The following is a 22,015-nucleotide window of genomic DNA, read 5'->3' on the forward strand; positions in this document are numbered from 1 at the left end:
TTTGTTGCAAATGACTGGATTTCGTTGTTTCTTACTGCGGTATAGTATTCTAAAGAGTACATATCCCATAATTTCTTTATCCAGTCTACCGTTGATGGGCATTTAGGTTGGTTCCAGGTCTTAGCTATTGTGAATTGTGCTGCAATAAACATTAGGGTGCAGACCGCTTTTTTGTTTGCCAATTTAAATTCCTTTGGGTAAATCCCAAGGAGTGGGATGGCTGGGTCGAACGGTAGGGTTATCTTCAGGTTTCTGAGGAATCTCCAGATTTTTTTTAAAGACTTATTTACTTATTTGAAAGAGTTACACAGAGAGAGAAGGAGAGGCAGAGAGAGAGAGATCCTGAATCGGCTGGTTCACTCTCCAGTAGGCCGCAATGGCCAGAGCTGTGCCGATCTGAAGCCAGGAACTTCTTCCTGGTCTCCCATGCAGATGCAGTAGCCCAAGGACTTGGGCCATCCTCTACTGCTTTCCCAGGCCATAGCAGAGAGCTGGGTTGGAAATGGAGCAGCTGGGACTCGAACCAGCACCCATGTGGGATGCCGGCACTGCAGGCGACAGCTTTACCTGCTACGCCATAGCGCCAGCAGCAGTTAGAGTGTTAAAATAAGGCACTGCATGTATAGTATTTTAGTGTAATAGCAGGGACCCAGTTAATGGTAGGTTTTATTAGTATGTTTTTACTTTTGTTACCAAATCAACTTTTAATAAAAATAGGTATGTATGTTAATGTCAAAGAAAAGTTTTCAGTTCAGTTGGCTGCATAGTCAAATGAGGAAGCATATTTAAAATTCACAAACTTAAAATTCATAATAGAGTCTTATTTTGTTTACAGGTGACATTTTAAAGGATCATAAGAGAGTTTTTGAAGATGTACATGAAGATTTTGGTAACATCCAGAGTATTTTATTGAAGTTTCAGCAATGGCGAGAGAAGTTTCCTGATTCCTATTATGAAGCATTTATTAGTTTATACATACCAAAGCTTTTAAATCCCCTAATAAGGGCTCAGTTAATCGACTGGAATCCTCTTAAGGTATGCTTAACATGTGAAAAATTATGGTGGATATGCCTACTCAACAAACAAGAAAATGAAGTTCTGAGAAAAAGAGAAATAAAGATTTAACAAAGTGAAGATGGAACCTGCCCTTATCTTTTTCCATCAGTCATGCATGCCTGTTGCTGTAGGTTAGGTTCAGAGTCATAGTACAGGAACTAAGCTAAGAAGAATAGGTAGTTTGTCAACCCTTCAAGCTGAGTTGGATACTGTGTTAGGCCTAGCAGAGATATTTCCACTCTTCCATTCAACAAATAATAATTGGCCATCTGCTGTTTATCTAATAAGCTAAACCACATGTGAATTATATGTATGCTTTTAAGAACTGAAGGAGCCAAAAGTAAATTTTGCTTGAGGTAAATGAATTTTTATAAACAAATTCTGTGTTTACTTCATGTGCCCAGCCAAGGTATATTTTGTTCCTACCAGAGTATTTGAATTCCTGGCACATAGTAGGCATTTGAGTATTTATGTATAAGTAAATGCATGAAATGCTGCAACTTCTTATATTGCTAGATACCATGTCTTAGGTCATCCTGCCTTGCCTGGTGCTGTAATGATACATACATAATTTTAAAATAGAGAATTATTCTCCTTTGATCCTAAGAAAAGTTCTGGTATTTATTGAAAAATGTAACTATTTTAAAATACACTAATGTTTAAGAATTTATTTCTAACTTTTATAATTTTGTATTTAAGTTGGATTCCATAGGTTTAAAACAGATGCCATGGTTCACATCTATACAAAAATTTGTGGATAGCCATGTGGAAAATTCAAGTAAGGATGACAGTTCTGATAAAAAAATTTTGTCTGCTATCATCAACAAAACAGTTATTCCACGGCTGAAAGGTACTATTCTGTAATCTTGCTCAGATTAAATTGTTCTTTGACAGATATAAGATTATTAATTTCTGTTACAGCTACAAATGGTGTTTCGGGAATCTTTGAACACAAGGAAATGTTATGCAGTAAAGATCAACAGATGTTAGGGTGGACCTTTGTCTAGTGGTTAAGATGCCGCTTGGGACATCTGTATCCCAAATCAAGGTTCCTAGGTTTGAGTCTCAGCTCTACTTAGAATTCTGGCTTCCTGCTGCTGCCCACCTTAGGAGGCAGGTGATAGCTCAGGTACTCAAGTCCTTGCCATACATGTGGAAGATGCAGATTGAGTTCTGTGCTCTTGGCTTCCCCCAGGCTCAGTCCCCACTGAACCATTTAAGGAACAAACCATTGGATGAAAGACCTCTAGCTGTCTCTCTTTCTCTCTCTTTTTGCCTTTAAAATGAAGACCAACAAATGTTAATTTTAAGCTGGTTAAAAAAAAATTTTTGTGTGCTGTTGGTTGGTAACCAAACCACTAATACGCTGAGCATTTAGCATTTGTGACAGTTCTGCTGCTTCTGGGACACCTTACTCATCTGTTAGTGGTATACTTACATCTGTACTTTATGAACCTCTTTCTTTCCCTTAACTTCTCCCATTAATGTTTCTTGTTTTCTTTAAATTAAAAAAAAAAAAACTGCATTCTCTTTGCATGTGCAGCTAGTAACTATGGCCACTTAGCATTAGTGCTGGTGCCTTCAAAGTCTGACAACTCACTTTACTTGAAACTATGCTTTGATAAGAAGCTGTTAGACTTTATTACTAATAATGAATTTGGTAACAGTAAATGCAAATCTCTGTTGAAAAAGATTAAGCAGTCAGCTTTCTACATTGCCTTGCAGCCAGCTTGATTAAACTTTAGATTTTTGTAATGAAACAGTGTGTTGTGGAGTGTATCAGTTGTTATTTTTAACGAACTCTATTAATATAAGTGCCTCATTGAAGTACCTTTCTGAAAAATCCAAATACTTATGATTAAATAGTCCCACAAATTAGTATTTTTATGAGAAATTAATACTGACTAGGTTCTTTAGTGTTGTGCTGTAAGTGTGGCACACATCCGATATCGAAGTAACTGGGTTTCAGTCTGCCTCAGCTTCCAATCCAAGTTCTGAATAATGCATACACTGAGGGCTGGTGCTGTGGTTAATCCTCTGCCTGCGGTGCTGGCATCCCACATGGGCATGGTTCTAGTCCTGGCTGCTCCTCTTCTGATCCAGCTCTCTGCTGTGGCCTGGGAAAGCAGCAGAAGATGGTCCCTGTACCCGCGTGGGAGACCTGGAAGAAGCTCCTGGCTCCTGGCTTCATATTGGTGTAGCTCCAGCCATTAGGGACATTTAGGGAGTGAATCAGTGGATGGAAGGACTTAGCTTTCTGTCTTTCCTTCTCACTGTAACTCTACCTCTCAAATAAAATCTTTTTAAAAAAATAATAATGCATACCCTGGGAGGCAGCAGCTGATGGCTTAAATACCTGGGTCTCTGCCACCCATGTTGGAGACCCAGATGGAGTTCCTGGCTCTTGGCTTCACCCTGACCCAGCCCCTGCTGTTACAGACATTTGGGAAATGAACCAGCAGATGAAGATCTGTCACTATCCCCTTCTCAGTCTCGCTGCATTTCAAATAAGTAAAAATAAACATTTATAGTGATTGAGTTCTATATATACTTCAAAGGTAGCCATAACAATTTTCTAATATATTGATTGTGAGGCAAGAGAAGGAATCACAATGATTAGTTTGGGGCCTGAGCAGCTAAAAGGCCAGAGTTGTCATTTCCTGTAATGGAAAAGACTGAGAGAATTAAGTTTACAGTGGACAGGTCTATCAGTAGCTCTGTTTGGGACATGGCTGAATTTGAGACTTTGTCATCTGAATCACAGTGTCAAATTATTGGATAAATGAATCTTAAAAGGGAGGTCGGAGCAAGCTCTGTGGTGTAGCAGGCTAAGTTCATGGGTGCCGGTTCATGTCCTGGCTGCTCTTCTTCTGATCCAGCTCTCTTCTTATGGCCTGGGAAAGCAGTAGAAGATGGCCCAAGTTCTTGGGCTTCTGCACCTGCATGGGAGACCCAGAATAAGCTCCTGACTCCTGGCTTCGGTCTGGTCTAGCTCCAGCCATTGTGGCCATTGGGGAGTGAACCAACAGATGGAAGATTCTCTCTTTCTCTGAATCTCCCTCTCTCTGTAACTCTACCTTTCAAATAAATAAATAAAATCTTTAATTTTAAAAAAGGGGGGAGGTCAAGGGTCAAGGCAGGATGTATAAATTGGGAATTTATTAGTGTACTTATGATACTTAAAGCCATAAAACTGGCTTTAAACACTAAAACAGTGGATGTAAATAGGAAAGAAAAGTTAAGTGACCAGAGATCCTGAAGTGCTGCAGCATTTAGCAGTCAAAGAGGTAACAGGTGCCCAGCAAAAGAATACCAGAGAGGTGGGCAGGAAACCATGAATCTGGCATGCCAGAGCTACATGAAAAAAGTGTTTCTAGGAAAAGAGAATGATCAACTCTTAAAGTTGTTGGAAGTAAGGCAGTTGATGATTGGAGTCATCTACTGGAGTTTGCTAAATTATTGTTATCTATGATTAAAGTAGTTTGGAGTGTTGAGAGGTAAGCCTAATTAAAGGGGAATTAAGAAGAATGGAAAGAGGGAAGTCTGAAATGAAAGTTTAGACAGTAGTTTGAGGAATTTTATTATAAAACGAAGGAGAAAAATGGAGCAGTGCTGGAAGGAGAAGTATGGTTAAAAGTAAGTTTAATTTTTTTTTTTTTAAGTGGAACAGCTGGGACTTGAACCAGTAACCATTGGGATGCCTGGTGCTGCAGGCCAGTGGTTTTTTGTTTTTTTTTTTTTTTTTTAATTTATTTATTTATTTAAAAGTCAGAATTACACAGAGAGAGAAGGAGAGGCAGAGAGAGAGAGAGGTCTTCCATCCACTGGTTCACTCGCCAGTTGGCCACAACGGCCAGAGCTGCGCCTGTCTGAAGCGAGGACCCAGGAGCTTCTTCCTGGTCTCCGATGCGGATTCAGGGGCCCAAGGACCTGAGCCATCTTCCACTGCATTCCCAGGCCATTGCAGAGAGCTGGATTGGAAGTGGAGCAGCCAGAACTCAAACTGGCACCCATATGGGATGCCGGCACTGCAGGTGGCAGCTTTATCTGCCATGCCACAGCACCAGCCCCTGGAAATTCAATTTTAATACAAGAGAAATAATTGTAGAGTGATAAGAGATTCAGTAGAAGTAATGACAATATGAAAGGAAAGGACAGAATTTTGTGAGTAGGATCTTCCAGTAAGTCAAAAGGGTTGGGATCTCATGTACAGATCAAGTGTTGGCCTTGACTGGGAGCATGGGTATTTCATCCACAGGAATAGTATACAAGTTAGTTGTTTCCATCAAGTTGGGAAGTAATTTGGGAGGGAGCAAGGGAGAATAAAAAGTAAGAAAGTAAAGTCCATCAGCTAAGAGGAAGATTCAGCAGGAAGGAGAATGTACCGAATGACCATCTAGACAAGGAGAGTGGACTAGGGAAAGAGAATATGATTTCTGATGGATAAGGTCTCCCTTGAGTTTTATTAATGCACCTTTTTTTCCAGCCACATATTTGCTGTGTGCCTGCAGGCAGATTTGGTGACAAGATGGATTTAACAAGGATTATGAGTTAGCCAGATAAGTTCAGTAAAGACAAGAAGTAGAGAATGTGTGCAAATACATAATGGCAATGACTGGCATGGGGTTTAAACTAAGAAAAGAAATGTGGAAGGCTTCAGTTATTCATGTGTAAGAAACAAAACAATCTTATAAATAAGTTGTGAGTCACTGAAATATTTGTTTCAGACTTTGTCCAATTTATTTGGGATCCCTTGTCAACCTCACAGACAACGAGTTTAATAACACATTGCAGAGTGATTTTTGAAGAACTTTCCACTTGCGAAAATGAAGTTAATACAAGCAAACAGGTAATATTTTCTGGAGTTATAAATTCTTTGATTTATTTGTAAATCTGTGTAATTTTATGATAAGTTGTTGTTTATAGAAGATGGAGAATCAGGAAACTGGGAGAAAACATGTTTGCTCTGATTTGTAGATGTGAGGATTGAATATACCCTAATACTGCTAAGCACTCTAACAACAGTGGTAATCATGATTAGTTGAAGTATAGATAAGATCCATATTATTGCTTCCATTCCTATTAGTTTATTTCTCTGTGTCAGTGGTTTGATTTGTGTTCTTGTGACCCAGCAACCGTTTCTCAGGTTTATGAACATGCCTTGGCCCTGCAGAGGTCAACAGGAATTAATTCATTAGTAGTTTTATTACTTATAAAAGAAAGTAAAACTCACTGCTTTGTTCTTTTTTAAAAAAATCTAGTTATGTTCTGGGTTTGATTTAACAGTGATTTCTAAATTAGGTGACACTCATAGTATTAACTAGTTACTTATAATCTGTCAAATTAAATAATTGCTTTAAAGATTAAAAATTCAGTAGGACAGTTGAAGAAAATGAATCTCAAACACTTGCTCACAGTAACACAATAAAGCTAGGATTTGAACCTTAGTTAGTTGCCTCTGAAGCCCAGGCTTTTCTCTCTGACCACATTGCCTCATGAGCATCACAGATAAACGTCTTCTTTGTGTTAGTAGGAGTCTAGATTACTTATGGGTTTTTCCATCTCAGTGTTTGGACCAGGTAATTCTTTGTTGTGGGGACTGTCTGTGCATTGTTGTATGCTTAGCAGTATCCTTATCCTGTGTTCAGCAGATGCCAGTCTTGACAACCAAAATGGCTCCACTTATTGTAAACTATCTTCTGGGGGTAGGAAAATCATTCCAGATTCAGAATTACTAGACTAAATAATGTTCCAAGTAATAGTTATTCATCATAGCAAATTATTTTATATTATCTCTCATTTACTGATAAATGTTATCAACTGTACATATACAGTACAGTTGAAATTATATTTAATGTGTTATGATTGTTATGGATCAAATGGGAAAGATAACCTTGGTGTGGCACAGTTAGATGCATAGAAACTAACAGCATTTACGTAAAAAATTCCAACCAGCAGGGCCTTGAATACTATGAGTCTGTTAGTGTTACAGTCTCAGCTTTGCCCTGTTTGGTGGTTTTAACCAAATGATAAGGATGTAAAATGCATGCTGACAAAATTTGTCTGAAAAAGCTAGGAATTCTTTAGCATCCAAAAGGATTTCAACAGATTAGAGAAAATGGATTGACTCTCAGAAGACAAAATGTACAAGGAATAAAAGAAGGTCATACCCTTACATTTGAAAAATCAGCTGCATAAAGAAAAGTGGAAGAGATACCTTTGAAGCAATATAGGTTAAACATTATAACAGTAAACCTAGTGTGAGTTGACAATGTCACTTGAGTAACACGAAAACTAATAGCCAAAAAAAACTAATGGCCGTTCATTCTACTAGGTATGTGCTATTTTGAATAAGAATGGATTTCCTGAGAAGGTTTGTTAAAGCAATTCCACTCCTGTGTATATACCCATTAGAAATATATGTCCATGCATACTAAAACTGTTGCAGCATTATTCATAATGGACACTAAACTGGAAACTAAGTGTCCCATCAATAGTGTTCACGCAACAGAATACCTTAGGACAGGGAAAATGATCCTGTTACAACCATATGCAACAACACAGATGAAAGGTTCGCTTGTACTCATTGGATAGTTACCTAAACAGCCGATTTTGTGAGTATGTACAAATATGCACTATTAAAATTATATTTTTTAAGATGCAACTAAAGCAATGCTTAAAAGAATCTAATATATATTTTTATTCATACATATTTATGGGGTACAGTGTGTTATTTCAGTGCATTTATACAATGTGTAGTGATTAGGTTAGGGTAATTAGCATAGCCATCATTCAAACGCTTGTGTGGGGACCATTCTGAATTCTCTCAATTAGCTATTTTGAGGTACACAACTGTTTGCAGTTAGTCACCCTACTGTGCTATAGAACATTAGAAGTTATTCCTCCCATCCAGCTGTGCCCATTAACCATCCTTCATCCATTCCCTACACTCTTCTCCCCTTTCCAGTGACTCCAGTAATCACTATTTTACTCTATTCTACTCTACACTATTCTACACTACTCTACTTCTGTGAAGTCAACTTTTTAAGCTTTCATTCATAAGTAGTAATATACAATGATTGTCTTTTTGTGTCTGACTTGTTTCACTTATACAATGTCCCCCAGGCTCATCCATGTTGCTGCAACTGACAGGACTGTATTCTTGCTTTGGCTGAGCAATATTCTATTGTGTATATGGAACCACATGTTTTTTGTCTGTTCATCTATCAATGGAACACCTAGGTTGATTCTGTATCATGGCAATTGTGAATAGTACTGCAATAAACATATGAGTACAGGTATCTCCACAACCTATTGATTTCCTTTCCTTTGGATATATACCCATAGTGGAATTGCTGGAACAGATCATGGTTCTGTTTCTAGTTTGAGGAAACTTGATACTGTTTTCCACAGGGACTGTACTAATTTTACATTCCCATCAACAGTGTATGAGAGTTCCCCTTTTCTCTGCATTCTTGCCAGCACTTATCTTTTTATCTTTTTGTTAATAGCCATTCTAACTGGGGTGAGGGAATATTTCATAGTGATTTCGATTTCTCTTTCTCTGATGTTTAGTGTAATTGAACATTCTTTCCTATACTTGCTAACCATTTATATATCTTCTTTTGAAATATATCTATTCAGGTATAGCTCATTTTTAAAAATGCATTTATTTGAATGGTAGAGTTAAAGATCTTCCATCTGTTGGTTCATTCCACAGCTGGACACAATGACAGGGGCTGGTTCAGGCCAAAGTCAGGAGCCTGAAACTCCATCTGGGTCTCCCATATTGGTGCCAGGGGCCCAAGCACTTGGGCCATCTTCCCCTACCTTCCCAGGTACATTAGCCAGGAGCTGGATCAGAACTGTATTAGTCAGGACTTGAACCAGTGTTCATATGGGATGCCAGCTTTGCAGACAACAGCTTAATCCACTTCGCCACAGTGCCAGCACCTATTTGCCCATGTTTTAATTGGATTTTTTTTTTTGGCTGTCAGGTTGAGTTCTTTATATATTCTAGATATAAATTCTGTCAAATGAATAGCTTGCAAATACTTTCTCCTGTTCTATAGGTTGTAATTTTACATTGGTAACTGTTTCCCTTGCATTGCAGAAGCTTTTTAGTTTGATATAATCCCATTTAGCAATTCTTGTGTTGTTTGCCTTACTTTTGGGGTCACATCCCAAGGAAATATTTGTCTAGATAAATGGTCTCAAGAATTTTCCATATGTATTCTTCAACTAGTTTCATAGTTTTAGATTTACACTTAAGACTTTGTTCTAAACATTTTGAATTGATTTTTGTGTATGCTGAGAGATAGGGGTCTAGTTTTCTGAATATGGATATCCAATTTACCCAGGATTACTAATTAGAGACTGTCCGTTCTTCATAGTATGTTCTTGTTGCCTTTGTTTAAAACGTGTTGGTTGAAGATCGTGTGGATTTATTTATTTATTATGTTCTGTTGCTCAGTGTGTCTGTTTTTATTTCAGTGCCATGCTCTTTTAGCTATTGCTTTGTAGTATGTTTTGAAATCAGGTACTGCTTTGGCTATTTGAGGTCTTTTGTGATTCCATAGAAATTTTAGGATTGTCTTTTCTCTTTCTGTTAAGAGTGTCGCTGGTATTTTGACAGGGATTGCATTGAATCAGTAGATTATTTTGTGTAGCATGGACATTTAAAAATATTAATTCTTCAAATCCATGACCATGGAATGACTTTACACTTTTTAGTGTCTTCTTCAATTTCTTTCATCAGTGTATTACAGTTTTTGTTGCATAGTTCTTTCACCTCCTTGTTTTAATTTATTCCTGGGGATTTTTGTAGTGTGTGTAGCTGTTGTAAAATGGAATTGCTTTCTTGATTTCGTTTCCATCTGATTTGTTACTGAGTGTAATGAAATGCTACTGATGGGGGCCAGTGCTGTAGCATAGTGGGTAAAGCTGCCACCTGCAGTGCTGGCATCCCATATGGGCACCGGTTCGAGTCCCAGCTGCTCCTCTTCCGATCCGGCTCTCTGCTATGACCTGGGAAAGCAGTAGAAGATGGCTAAGCCCTTGGGCCCCTGCACCTGTGTGGGAGACCCAGAGGAAGCTCCTGGCTTCTGGCTTTGGATTGGCGCAGCTCCAGCTGTTGTAGCAATCTGGGGAGTGAACCAGTGGATGAAAGACCTCTCTCTCTTTTTCTTTCTCTTCTTCCTCTCTTTATCTCTTTATCTCTCTGCCTCCCCTTCTCTTTCTGTGTAACTCTGACTTTCAAATAAATAAGTAAATCTTAAAAAAAAAGCCACTGATTCTTGGAAGCCAGTCTTATATTCTGCATTTTTAAACTGAATTATTTTTTTTGTGTTCTTTTGTTTTTTTGTGTGCTGTTTGGTGGAGATTTTAGTTTTTCTATATTTATTATCATATCATCTGCAAACAGGGACAGTTCGCCTTCCTTCTTTCAAAAGTGGATGCCGTCGAGTCTCATGTTGTGACTCTGGGTTTAACTGCTTCCTGCAGTACTTGCATCGTATGTGAGCATCAGTTCGAATCCTGGCTGCTCCACTTCTAATCTAGCTCCCTGCTAATGTGCCTAGGAAGAGCATAAGATGGCCCAAGTGGTTGGGTGGCTGCCACCCATGTGGGAGAGCCAGATGGAGTTCTGAACTCCTGGCCTCAGTCTGGCCACGCGCCAGCCATTACAACTATTTCGGTTGTGAATATCTGTCCCTCTCATATATAACTCTACCATTCAAATGAAAAAATAATTTTTTTTTACATGGCGGCCTTCATTTCTTTCTTCCTGCTTAATTGCTCTACGTAGGATTCCCAGTAATGTGTTGAGTAAGAATGGTTAAAGGGGTTAATTGACCAGTCAGGAGCCTGTGGTTTAATTTCCATGTATTTGTATAATTTCCACAGTTCCTCTGGTTGATTACTATGTTTTTTTCCATTGTAGTCAGAAAAAATATAGGACTTTTATTTCTTGAGATCTGTTTTGTAACTAAAATTACATGTTTTTGATAAATACATTTCATTTATAACTAACACTGATGTTCTTCAAATTTTTAAATAGGATTTACTTGAATCCATTGTTTTAAGAATAAAGAAGGCAATAGAAGATGATGTTTTTATCCCTCTGTATCCAAAGAGGTAAGAAGGTGTTAAGTGTAGATTGTTTAAAACAAGTAATCAAGTAATATGGGCTTGTTTAAGAATGTAATGCAAAAGATGTTAGTGTAAGTGTTTTTCAAAATATGCATATACACATTTGTTATGATGCAAACAGATTACAACAAATACTGCTCAGTCATGTACTATACAAGAGGAATTCAAAAAGTTAGTGGAAGCCGGCGCCGTGGCTCAATAGGCTAATCCTCCACCTTGCGGCGCCGGCACACCGGGTTCTAGTCCCGGTTGGGGCGCCGGATTCTGTCCCGGTTGCCCCTCTTCCAGGCCAGCTCTCTGCTATGGCCAGGGAGTGCAGTGGAGGATGGCCCAGGTGTTTGGGCCCTGCACCCCATGGGAGACCAGGAAAAGCACCTGGATCCTGGCTCCTGCCATCGGATCAGCGCGGTGCGCTGGCTGCAGCGGCGGCCATTGGAGGGTGAACCAACGGCAAAGGAAGACCTTTCTCTCTCTGTCTCTCTCTCTCACTGTCCACTCTGCCTGTCAGAAAAAAAAAAAAAAAAAAAAAAAAGTTAGTGGAAAATTCACATTACCTTTTATTTCTTTTTTCCATAAACTTTTTGAAGACTCCTCATCTGCCTTACATGATGCTTAGCACTTGTACATAACTTTTGTTATTGTTTACTTTAATGCGTCCTAGGAAAAAGAGATGGGCATAGGTGATAAACAACACAGGTTCTGGGCCAGCATTAGGGCAAAGCAGGTAAAGCCACTGCCTACAATGTTGGCATTCCATATGGGCACTGGTTTGTGTACTAGCTGTTGTGCTTTCAATCCAGCTTCCTGTTAGTGGCCTGGGAAAAGCAGTGGGAGATGATCCAAGTGCCTGGGCCCTGCTACCCATGTGGGAGAGCTAGAAGAAGCTCTTGGCTTCTGACTTAGGCCTGGCCCAGTCACACCTTGTACGTCCATCTTAGGCAGTGAACCAGTGAGTGAAAGATACCTCTCTCTGTCTCTGTCTCTGTCTCTCCCTCTCTAACTCTGACTTGCAAACAAATAAATAAATCTTAAAAAAAAAAAAAAAGTAAAAAGGGGGCCGGCATTGTGGTGTAGCAGGTAAAGCAGCCGCCTGCGGTGCCAGCATCCCATGTGGGTGCTGGTTCGAGTCCCAGATACTCCACTTCTGATCCAGCTCTCTGCTATGGCCTGGAAAAGCAGTGGAAGATGGCACAAGTCCTTGAGCCCCTGCTCCAGCATGGAAGACCCTAAAGAAGCTCCTGGCTCCTGGCTTTGTATTGGCACAGCTCACGGCTGTTGGCAGCCATCTGGGGAATGAACCAGCAGATGGAAGACCTCTCTCTTTCTCTGCCTCTGCCTCTCTCTAACTCTGCCTTTCAAATAAATAATCTTTAAAAAATTATATTAAAAAATGGGAAGTTCAAATAGAAAAATAGGATAAGTCCATCTTTGTGCAAAGTATTTTGAAATTCATGTCTAGTTTTTTATAATACATATTTTCCATGAACATTTTGCATATCACTCATATGCATGGATTTTTTTCACCAAAATAAGCGATTTTTTTTTTTTCATTAAAACATTTATTTCTTGAGAGACAGAATTCCCATCTTCTGGTTCACTTGCCAAATGCCTATTAGAGCTGAGGCTGAAACCAGGAGCTCTTTCCAGGTTTTCCTGCATGAGCCATCGTCTGCTGCCTCCCAGGGTGTGCATTAGCAGGAAGCTAGAAATGGGAGCTAGAGCCAAGACTTAAACCTATATAGTTACTCCTATATGGGATATGGCAGCCTTTTTTTTTTTTTTTTTTTTTTTAAGATTTGTTTATTTGGAAGGCAAATTTAGAGAGAGGCAGAGAGAGAGGTCTTCCATCTGCTTGTTCACTAACCAGATGACCACAACAGCCAATCCAAAGCCAGGAGCTTCTTCCCAGTCTCCCATGCCAGTGCAGAGGCCCAAGGACTTGGGCCATCTTCTATTGCTTTCCCAGGCTATAGCAGAGAGTTGGATCAGAAGTGGAGCACCTAGGACTTGAACCAGCACCCATATGGGATGCCGGCGCCACAGGCAGCAGTTTTACCCATTATGCCACAGCGCCGGCCCCCATAGGGATGTGGCAGTCTTAACCAGTGTCTTAATTACCATGCCAAATACCTGCCTTTCAGTTCCATTTTTCATGAACTTTTTAAAGTGTTCTTGTAGTTTACCTTATTTCTGCTTTTCTCTGCTTCAGTTGTTCTAAAATTAGTGCCTACCTCACTGGACTTCGGGAATATGAAGAGTGTGCTTAGAGCATTATAATGTCTAGCACTGAGAAATCACAGTATAAGGCCTGGAACACCACTAAGGAACCAAAAACTGCAACTTTGAATTCTGTGTTTACTTTAGATTATGAACCAAATAGGAAGGGTCTTCAGTGAGTTCACAGAAAATGCCTATTTAGAAAAAAACTATACATGGGTTTAAAAATGAACAGTTTTGTCCCAAAACAAATTTATGTTTTAATTCCATGTTTCCACATACTTCAATTTGTTTTTTCTATTTAAATTTATTGTCTTTTCATTTTGTTTTTTTATCTATTATATAATCTGAGCTGGGTCAGGTCGAAGCTGGTAGCCAGGAACTCGGTCCATGTCTCCTACAATGAGTGGCAGGGACCCAGCTACTTGAGCCATTACCTGCTGCTTCTCAGGGTGCACATTAGCAGGAAGCTGGAATCAAGAGCAGAGCTGGGTATTGAACCCAGACATTCCTGTATGGGACATGGGATTTTAACCAGTATCTCAACCACTCCCAAACACCCTCCCCTCCACAGACTTTTTGAAATACCCTTGTAGTATTTGATGCATTGCATGGTCATACATTTGCCAAGAAGGCTTCAGTTCTGGCAGTAATTCACGAGATGCAACTACTCAGTCAGCAATCAAAGTGTGGAAAAGCTTTATTGAGGGGAGAAAAGGAACCTCAGAGGTTTCTGTTATATTTTGACTCATAAAGAGATGTCTATGTGAAAAATTCTTCCCTGGGAAAGCTTGGTTTGTAACATTTCAGCTGAGTGGTACATTCACAGGGTTCAAAAGTATGGGTGTGATTTATTGATTCGTTTATTTAAAAGAAAAGTTGTCTTTGTTCCCACCCTGACCTCTGTCCATGCAGTCTGATATTTCCCCCTTTGTAAATAAATAAAAATCCACTAATGATCACTGGTAGGAATTCCTGTTTATCTTTCTAGAATTTTTCCTGCGAATATAAATAAGTATATATGCTATCATCTTATTTCCCTCTCCTTTCTATAGCAAAGAGTGTATATTGTAGGGCAGGTGTTTGTCCTATCAGTTAAGATATCTTCTTCCCAGATGGCAGTGTCTTGAGTTCTGTACCCAGAACTCTGGCTTTTGACTCCAGCTTCCTTCCATTGCAGATCCTGGGGTACAGCAGGTGATGGCTCAAGTAATTGGGTCCCTGTCATCCAGTCTAAGAAGACCTAGATTGAATTTCCAGTAGCTGCTACAGCTAGGCCCAGTCTAGGCCACTGCAGACATTTGGGGAGTCAGAGTAAACCAGTGGATGGGAGCTCTTGCACACTCACATGCATTCACTCTCTCAAGCTGCCTCTGTAATTTTAAACATGAATAAAATTTGTGGACAGTTACAACTAGTTTCAGACCTTCTTTCTCTTAGTACCTCTTTGAAATCTTTTCATGTCATCTTATCCTCTTTCCTTCATAAGCTGGGTGGTGTGTCATCATATAACTGCTGTTACTGATGAGTATGTGAAGGGTAAATGGTAACCAGCAACAATGTAGACATTGTTACAGACACATCATTCTGCACATGTGCAAATATGTCTGTGAGTAGCATTTTCTGAATGGGACTCTTGGGTCAGAATGTTCATTCATTTGTATAGATATCATCAAAACATCTGCATTTCTATTCCATTCAAATTTAGTTTGGATTGTTTAAAAAAGACCTGTTTTTTAATCTATGGTTCTGAAAAAATAACAATCCTTTGTATTTTCTCCCTTTGTATTTTGTGTCTAATTAGTGCTATTGAAAACAAGACTTCACCACATTCAAAGTTTCAAGAAAGACAGTTCTGGTCAGGTCTAAAGGTAAGCAAAAAATGTTAAAAATACAGGTTTTTATGTAATCTTCTTAAAAGTCTGGTTTATGATAGAAAGGAGAACAGCAGACTCCTGTAAAGACCAAACAGTATTTTAGGTTTTGTGGGCTACATATTCTCTATCAAAACTACAAAAACCTGCTACAGTAGTTCAAAAATATTCATAGATAGTATGTAAACAAATAAACATATTTGTGTTGCTATGTTACATAACTTGTGGACAATGTATATCATGTTATAAAATATGTCACTTTAAAATGTAAAAGCTATTTTTCACTCATGAACCCTACAAAAACAGGAAGCAGGCTGGATTTCACTCTCAATTCCTAATTGGTTAACCCCTGGTCTAAAAGATCAAGGTGAAGTCATTGCCAAGTTATTGGCAATAGGGATGGTAAAGAGAAAATGGGTTCAAAAGATATTTAAGATGGAGCATTGAAAGGACTTGGTAATTAATTACATGTGAGGAGTAAGTCATGGCCAAGTTTCTGACTCTGGCAGCCTGTTAGCTTGGGAAATTTTGGGAGGAACCTCTAGGAGATAGAGGAAGAAGGAAAAGTTTGGAAAGGAAGGTGAGATCTATTTTAGGCACGGCGAAGATATCCCTGGGACAGAAATTTAGGAGTATGGGAGGCAGTTCAGTGTGGGCGTCTCCTGAAATTCAGGAGAACGACTTGAACTGGAGTCAGCTACAATAGACAGGGTTTGGGGCTACGGTTATGAATGACAAGGTCTGAGGAGACTGGGTGAAACACAAGGAAAAGACTAAGGACAGGAATTTGGGAAATACCTGACAAAAGTGGAGCAGGGAAAGTGGTCCTCAAAGAAACCATAGAATGTCTTGTGAGTGGCCTCAGGGAAGCTAAACAAAAGGTTTCCAGCAATGAAGACAAACACTGAATGCCACCAAATACAGTTAAGGCAAGGACTAGAAATGTTTATGGATTTGACATCAGAAGGACATAGATGACTTCAAAAAGAATAGCTTTAATAAGGCGAATTAATGTTTGTCACGTGAGTAAGGGAGAAGACTCGAGGAAAGAGATCAACATCAATAATCATGTGAAAAGTAAAAAATTGACAAACTAGAAAAACTGTAGTCCAATACTCAGCAATAGCAAATATAATACGTCAGAAAGTTCATGGGAAATGCATAGTCTGAAAAAACTATGTATGGAGTTTACATTTTTTGTACCAAAATGCAAAAAAAAATATGCACTTTTTGAAATATCCTCATGTAGTACTGGGAATAAAGTAGAAAATGCCATCAAATTCACAGAAAACTGGATTTGGAGTAGAGAAAGACAACCAGTCTTTTATTTAACATAATATATTGTAAGTAATTATTTCCACAATCACAGATTATTGTTAATCTTACTTTAGATAGGATTCTCTCAATATTGGTAGATTTCTCAAGGACACACAGTAGTGATAATAGCAATGACTTTGACAGCCGTTCTTTATAAATCCTGGGATTCTTCAGTCTAGTAATCAATAGCCTAGGCTCTGAGAGAGAATCGATTAAAGAAGATTTTCATCTGGGAAGGCTGCAATATATGTTATTTGAGACAGATTTTGGATGTTATCCTAGGAAATGAAAATAAGATAAGCGAATTCATGGAGGTTGGAACATGTATTCAGAGATGTTTTCTGTTATAAAATTGACAACTCCTGCAGAGCTGTTTTGTTGAGTTTAAGAGTTTGACCATCTTTTTATGTTTGTTAGAAACTTAAAATTGTGCTTCCGAGAAAAGGTGTATGTTCACATGATACTGTATTTTAGCTCTTCCGCAATATTCTTCTTTGGAATGGACTCCTCCAGGATGACATCCTGCAAGAGCTAGGACTGGGGAAGCTGCTGAATCGCTACCTGGTTATAGCTCTTCTTAATGCTGTTCCTGGGCCAGAAGTTGTTACAAAATGCAACCAGGTAAGTTGTGTAGGAACTGAGTGTAATTTTACCATTTTGAAATTCACCTAGTAAAGTCTATTTTGTCACAAAGTAATTTAAATTGTGCTCACACAAGAGCAAGGGGCCTGGTGCTGTGGCGCAGTGGGTTAAAGCCCTGGCCTGAAACGTCAGCATCCCATATGGGCGCTAGTTCTAGTCGCAGCTGCTCCTCTTCCAATCCAGCTCTCTGCTATGGCCTGGGATAGCAGTAGAAGATGACCCAAGTTCGTGGGTCCCTCCACCCATGTGGAAGACCCAGAGGAAGCTCCTGGCTCCTGGCTTCGGATCGGCGCAGCTCTGGCCATTTTGGCCATCTGGGGAGAGAATCAGCATATGGAGGACCTCTCTCTCTGTCTCTGCCTCTCTCTGTAACTCTTACAAATAAAATAAATCTTAAAAAAATAAAATAAATTGTGCTCACATAAGAGCAAAACATCAGCTTAACAATTTAGGAATTAGGACACTGGTTTACAGTACTACTAATAAGGAAAAGAATGGAAAAATTACTTAATATATGATTATGGGACAACTGGCTGTTTACAAAAAGAATGGTAGATCCTTACTTCTCACTGCTTGAATATACCAATAACAATTTTAGGTGAAATAAAATATTAATGGTAAAAAGTAAAACTATAAAATATACTATGATAAATCACTACATCTGAGAATGAGAGCCCTTTGGAAAGCTTAAAGATGAGGGCAGGCATTTAGTCTGCTATTTAAGATACCTATGTAGGAGTCAGCACTGTGGCACAGCAAGTTAAAGCCCCTGCCTGCAGTGCCAGCATCCCACCTGTGCATCACTTCAAGTCCCACCACTCCACTTCCGATCCAGCTCCCTGCTAATGAGCCAGGGAAAGCAGTGGAGGATGTCCCAAGTCCTTGGGCCCCTGCACCTTTGTGGGAGACCAGGAAGAAACTCCTGGCTCCTGGCTTTGGATCAGCTCAGCTCCAGCCATTGCGGCCATTTGAGGAGTGAACCTCAATGAGGAGTAGACCTCTCTGTGTCTACTTCTCTCTGTAACTCTATCTTTCAAATAAATAAAATAATCTTCAACAACAAAGAAAAAAAAAAAGATGACGATGTCCCATATCAGAGTTTGTGGGCTTGATACCCAGCTGTGGCTCCTGACTGCAGTTTCCTGCTGATGCAGTCCTGCGAGGCAGCAGTGACAGCTCAAGTGATTGGGTTCTTACCATATAGGAATCTTAGATTGAATTCCCAGCTCCCAACTTTGGTCCTGCCCAGTCCCAGCCATTGCATGCAACCAACAAATAATATCTCTTATCTCTCTCTCTTTTCTCTCTCTCTCCAAATTAAAAAAAAGGGGGGGGGGGCAAAAGAAATCATAAGAAGTAATAGATCTAACAAAAATATAGAACTCTAGTGGCTCCAACAACACAGGAAAGGTTTCCAGATGAATTGATCACTGATAAAATTGGGGTTTTGCTCATCTGGCTTACTATACTATTGTTTTTCTGATTTTGTGTTTGAAATAGTAGTAAAAATTAAACAGTGAATTGAGAAACTAGGAAATAAAAAACTTGTAACATCTAACAAGGATTAATGTTCACATTAAGTAAAAAAGCTCTTTACAAAATAGTCAACAGTTTGACTATTCTGATTAAAATGACCAAAGAGGGGCCAGCATTGTAGCACAGCAAATTAAGCTGTGGCCTGTGAGGCCAGCATCCCTTGTGAGTACCCGTTCAAGCTCCAGTTGCTCCATTTCAGCCCAGCTCCCTGATGATACTATTTGGTGAGTGAACCAGTGGATAGCAGCTCTTGATCTCCTCTCCCCTACCCCCATGACTCCACCTTTTAAATAAATACATCTTTTTTAAATATATATGACCTTTGACAAAGGGAAAAAAATTACAAATGTTAAACCTTGAACTAATAGAATATATTCAACTTGCAGGATCACTGTAAGATTATGTTAATACAAATCCATAGATAAGTATTTATTATAAACCATGTGTCTTTCTTAACAGATAGTAGCTTCTCTGCCAGAAAAGTGGTTTGAAAATTCTGCCATGAGGACATCTATTCCCCAGCTAGAAAATTTCACTCAAGTTTTATTGCAGTCTGCACATAAGTTGTCTACAACCGAATTCAGGTAATACATATTTTATTGTTACTTCCATACTTGGGAGTTCAAGGATTTTGCATGCTCTCGGCGATTTTTAGATATATTTGTATTTATGCTGTACTTTTAAAAATCTTTTGAAGATTTTGTAATACGAAATATCTTGATAGATATTTTCATGGTTAGTATTGAAATGGCTTACTATTTTATAGTCACCCTTCGTATATATTCATATTTTTAAATGTAAATCTCCTAAAATAAGCACTTCCAAAAAAACTGAAGCACAGGGAAATTTAGAATTAAGGCTGTAATCAAAAACTCCTTTAAGCAATTTAAAATGTGTTTTCAATTTTCTTGGTCATTTTAAAGATTGAGCACTTGTTCAGTACAGGTCTGCAGCCAGGTATTACCCAACAGTAGCTGAGTTTCTGTTCTGAGTATCTCATTCACTGCACAGGATGTTTGGGGCTTAACTACAGTAGTGTTCTGGTAAACTACTGCCCAAAAGATTTTTTTAACTCAGATTTTTATAGCATTTTTGATATCTGTGGTGTAAATAACTCTCATGATAATGGCCTATACAGGCTGAGAGCAACACAGCGCTACCAAAATTTCTGCTGATAGATTTGCTCTGAGCTGTTCTACCTTTTACAGTCATTCACACTGACATTTGCCAAAATATATCCACTAATATTTATATTTCAACTTTATGTGGAAAATACAGCATCTCTATTTTATGTTATTTTCAAGTAAAACTTTATAGATTAATGACTGATATGCAGTACAGGTATAGAATTTACCACTGTGTCCAAGACATTACACTTTTAAGGGGGAAAATGTTCTTTTGTTTTTCAGAGATGAAGTCAAAGAAATCATTCATATTCTGGTGAAAATAAAAGCTTTGAATCAAGCAGAATCTCTCATAGAAGAGTATCATCTAGACAGTATTAAATCACTAATTGAAGACATTTGAATAAATCTTATAAGAAAGTTCTAAAATGATATTTTAATACAGTCACACTCAGTTCCTTTGCTTGGGGAAAAAACAAAACCTAGTGCCTCTTAATTCCCTGCAGTGGAGGGTGGGCTCTGCAAGAAGGCAGTAAGTACCCCACGCCTCTGCTCCCTGGGCTCTGCCTGCTGCTGCCATGAAAGGCTGCCCTTCCTCACTCATTCGGTGGTGTTTGAATGAATTAAATGCACAGGAGCATAAAAGTTCAACATTTTTTTAAAATTCTTTTGACTTCTTTGCCAATTTAAGAAATGTAGAAACCTTGCTTGAAGCTGTTTTGGCAAAATGAGCATGTTGTCTGTCCTGAACACAAATATCTTTAAATACTTAAACCATCTATTTTAACTACTTTTTTTAATAATTAAGTTAATATGAGACTTTTTATTATTATTTTTTTTGACAGGTAGAGTTAGTGAGAGAGAGAGACAGAGAGAAAGGTCTTCCTTTTTCCGTTGGTTTACCCCCAAAGTGGCCGCTACGGCCAGCACGCTGTGGCCAGCACGTTGCGCCGATCCAAAGCCAGGAGCCAGGTGCTTCCTCTTGGTCTTCCATGCAGGTGCAGGGCCCAAGGACCTGGGCCATCCTCCACTGCACTCCCGGGCCACAGCAGAGAGCTGGACTGGAAGAGGAGCAACCAGGACAGAATCCAGTGCCCCAACCGGGACTAGAACCTGGGGTGCCAGCACCGCAGGCAGAGGATTAGCCTAGTGAGCCATGCAACCATTATGAAACTCTTAATTAGAATAAATTATTAAATATTAAATGGTTAAGGCATTGGGAGGCAGTTGGTAACTAATGATTGTCAAATTGTCTTTTAGAAATTATACCAATTTGTTGTACCAAACCAGATGTGAAGGGTACCAATGAATTCTACCAGTAATACATGTTACCATTTTGGTAATTCTTAACAAATTTGAGCCTTAAGAAGAGAGTAACAATGTGTTGGTTTTGGCCATTTGTAATTCTTTTTGAAATAACCATTCCTTTTCTTATGAATATGTAAGACTTTTGTATTTTAAAAATACTGATCTTTGCCCTTCTTATGTTGGAAATAGTTTTTGTCATATGCCATTTCTCTTGATGTACTAAGTCATTACTTCATAGCAAGTCACTTTTGTTGCTGTCGTTGTTATGAGTGATAGGATTAAAAAGAAAACAGGCTGGCACTGTGGTGTAGTAGGCTAAGACTCTGCCTGTGGCACTGACATCCCATGTGGGCACCAGTTCTTGTCCTAACTGCCCCTCTGCTAATGGCCCAAGTGGAAGCAGTGGAAGATGGCCCAAGTGCTTGAGCCCCTGCACCCACGTGGGAAACCTGGAAGAAGCTCCTGGCTTCTAATCAGACCAGCCCTGGCCATTGGGGCCATCTGGGGAGTGAACCAGAGGGATGGAAGTAATCTCTGTCTGTCTCTCCCTCCCTCTCTCTAACTCTGCCTCTCAAGTAAATAAATAAATCTTAAAAAAAAAAAAAAGGAAACAGGTATCTTAGATACACAGAACGTGTGATTCACTTTCTAATGAAAAACATTTATCTAAGAAAGAGGCAAAATAATTAAAAATAATAATAAAATTTGTGGAGTTTGGTAGTAATTTTCTGTTTGTTCAGTAACTCAAGGGCAACCCTAACTATATATTTTGAAAATTGTTTCCCAAAA

General features: G+C 39.0%; 1 protein-coding gene across 8 annotated transcripts in view; it reads left to right on the plus strand.

Moving 5' to 3' along the window:
• GCFC2 (GC-rich sequence DNA-binding factor 2) overlaps window positions 1-22,015 on the plus strand; it is a 57,026-nt gene that overhangs the window by 23,862 nt on the left and 11,149 nt on the right. For 3 of the 8 annotated variants that reach the window (XR_011386511.1, XM_051842720.2, XM_051842717.2), the window contains 8 exons: window positions 836-1,035; window positions 1,756-1,906; window positions 5,784-5,905; window positions 11,117-11,193; window positions 15,230-15,296; window positions 17,091-17,237; window positions 19,254-19,378; window positions 20,204-21,837. Coding sequence is in view for 3 of the 8 variants with exons in the window: in XM_051842720.2 (XP_051698680.2) it covers window positions 836-1,035; window positions 1,756-1,906; window positions 5,784-5,905; window positions 11,117-11,193; window positions 15,230-15,296; window positions 17,091-17,237; window positions 19,254-19,378; window positions 20,204-20,321 (1,007 nt within the window). In the remaining 5 variants the exon portion in view is untranslated. Of the gene's footprint in view, window positions 1-835; window positions 1,036-1,755; window positions 1,907-5,783; window positions 5,906-8,181; window positions 8,355-11,116; window positions 11,194-15,229; window positions 15,297-17,090; window positions 17,238-19,253; window positions 19,379-20,203; window positions 21,838-22,015 lie in introns of those variants that run through there. The other 5 variants (XR_011386510.1, XR_011386513.1, XR_011386512.1 and 2 more) reach the window with 3 other exon arrangements.

Source organism: Oryctolagus cuniculus, chromosome 2, assembly GCF_964237555.1.
Source record: "Oryctolagus cuniculus chromosome 2, mOryCun1.1, whole genome shotgun sequence".
Taxonomy (NCBI): Eukaryota; Metazoa; Chordata; class Mammalia; order Lagomorpha; family Leporidae; genus Oryctolagus; species Oryctolagus cuniculus.